Genomic DNA, 1,434 nt, shown 5'->3' with positions numbered 1-1,434 from the left:
TTTTTAGTACAAGTGATAACAAATCTTCATGTGTGCTACTTGCCATGTACATTTCTAGCACGTGTGTCTGATTGTGCTAACCAGATGCCCCTTGCAATACTTGTGCAGAGTGGGATAGCATAGCTGGGCAGCCTAAGGAGTCGTGGACAGTGTGGCATCAGATGGTGCTGCTGAGAGGTCTGTAGTTGCTTTCCAAAATCCCTAGTAATTTTGCTCTCACTTCTGTGTGAAAAAAGCTGCTAAAATACTGTCTGAAAATGGTATTCCAGTCATGGATTGCATATGTTTATCTGCTGTTCTAATTGTTTCAGTTTACAGACATGTCATTAAACTAACCCTCTCCCCCACCAAAGCAATCTTAGTATCTGATTATATCTCTTCCAAACTACTGGAACTACTTAAAGAAATGTTTTTCTCTATTCTATTCTTGCCTCTGCCTTTTCCTCCTTTGCAAAAACTTTAATGTTTGCAGGAAGGGATAAAAACAGAACTACTACTATTGTCAGACAGCACACGTGAGACCTGCAGAGGAATATGTGTTCATTACAGCTCTCTGTTAAGCACCCCTGAAGTAGGGACTGGAGCTTTTCGAAGACTTAGTTAACTTCTTGCCAAGTGTGAAGCAAGACAGCTTTACATCTGGAATGGTGCAAGCATTAGTGAGCAAAGCAGCACTTCCTCCTTTTTAATTTGTGGGACATTCAGTAATGCTGAGCGGTGGCCCTCACGGGACAATGTCCAGATTTTCAGTAGAAGCACAACACAGCACAAGGTGGTGGTCCGAGAAGGGATTCTTTGCTAGCTCTTTGGTTATTTAGTCAGAAGAGACAGCCTGAGCAGTAAGTTTAAATTTTTGTAAAAATCTAACCAAAATTTAAGCAGACTGTAAAAATCCAGAAGCAGGTTTCTCCAGAACTGATGTAACTGGAAGGTTTCACAATGGCTTATCCACTCTTGCTGCGGGTGTCAGTGTAAGATCATGATGCGTGCCTAGATGTTTTTGCTCTCTTCTGTGGTGAGCCTGAAGCTGAACCACAAGCTATGTCTCAAATTTCTGTAAGCATCTGTGAATCATTTGAGGACATTAACTTATGTGGGATCTGATCTGTGATTTCTGCTCTTCACCTCTGAGTAGAATTAACTCACTGAATTTCAGTGAAAGTTTCACTACTTTCTCTTGTTGCACAAATCTGATCTCTGTGAGCATTCTGAGTTGACAACTGAAAGAAGACTGAAGAGGACAGCGTGGATTTAGCTGCTGTAATAGCAGAAGTGGTTGATGAACCAGCTTCTGTAGCAGCTGTGGTGTAGAAGACTTGGAAAATATTGTTCAACAATGTGGGGTTTCTTTACAAATATTCTTTAATAAATATTTCTTTTTTTTTCTTCTAATGACAGGTCAAATGCCAAGACTTTCTAAGGTCAATCTTTTTA

The 1,434-nt window shown here is 40.4% G+C and overlaps 1 protein-coding gene across 1 annotated transcript in view; it reads left to right on the top strand.

Annotated features, from left to right (window-relative positions):
- Positions 1 to 1,391: 1,391 nt before the first annotated feature.
- Positions 1,392 to 1,434, top strand: part of CDADC1 (cytidine and dCMP deaminase domain containing 1) — a 9,600-nt gene continuing 9,557 nt past the window's right edge. Inside the window, exon 1 of the mRNA XM_009578076.1 lies at positions 1,392 to 1,434. This exon is cut by the window's right edge and continues 41 nt beyond it. Within this exon, the coding sequence (XP_009576371.1) occupies positions 1,392 to 1,434 (43 nt within the window).

This window comes from Fulmarus glacialis, unplaced genomic scaffold (assembly GCF_000690835.1).
Source record: "Fulmarus glacialis isolate BGI_N327 unplaced genomic scaffold, ASM69083v1 scaffold38435, whole genome shotgun sequence".
Classification (NCBI taxonomy): domain Eukaryota; kingdom Metazoa; phylum Chordata; class Aves; order Procellariiformes; family Procellariidae; genus Fulmarus; species Fulmarus glacialis.
The sequence above is the reverse complement of the archived record's forward strand: the minus strand, read 5'-3'. Positions and strand labels throughout refer to the sequence as shown.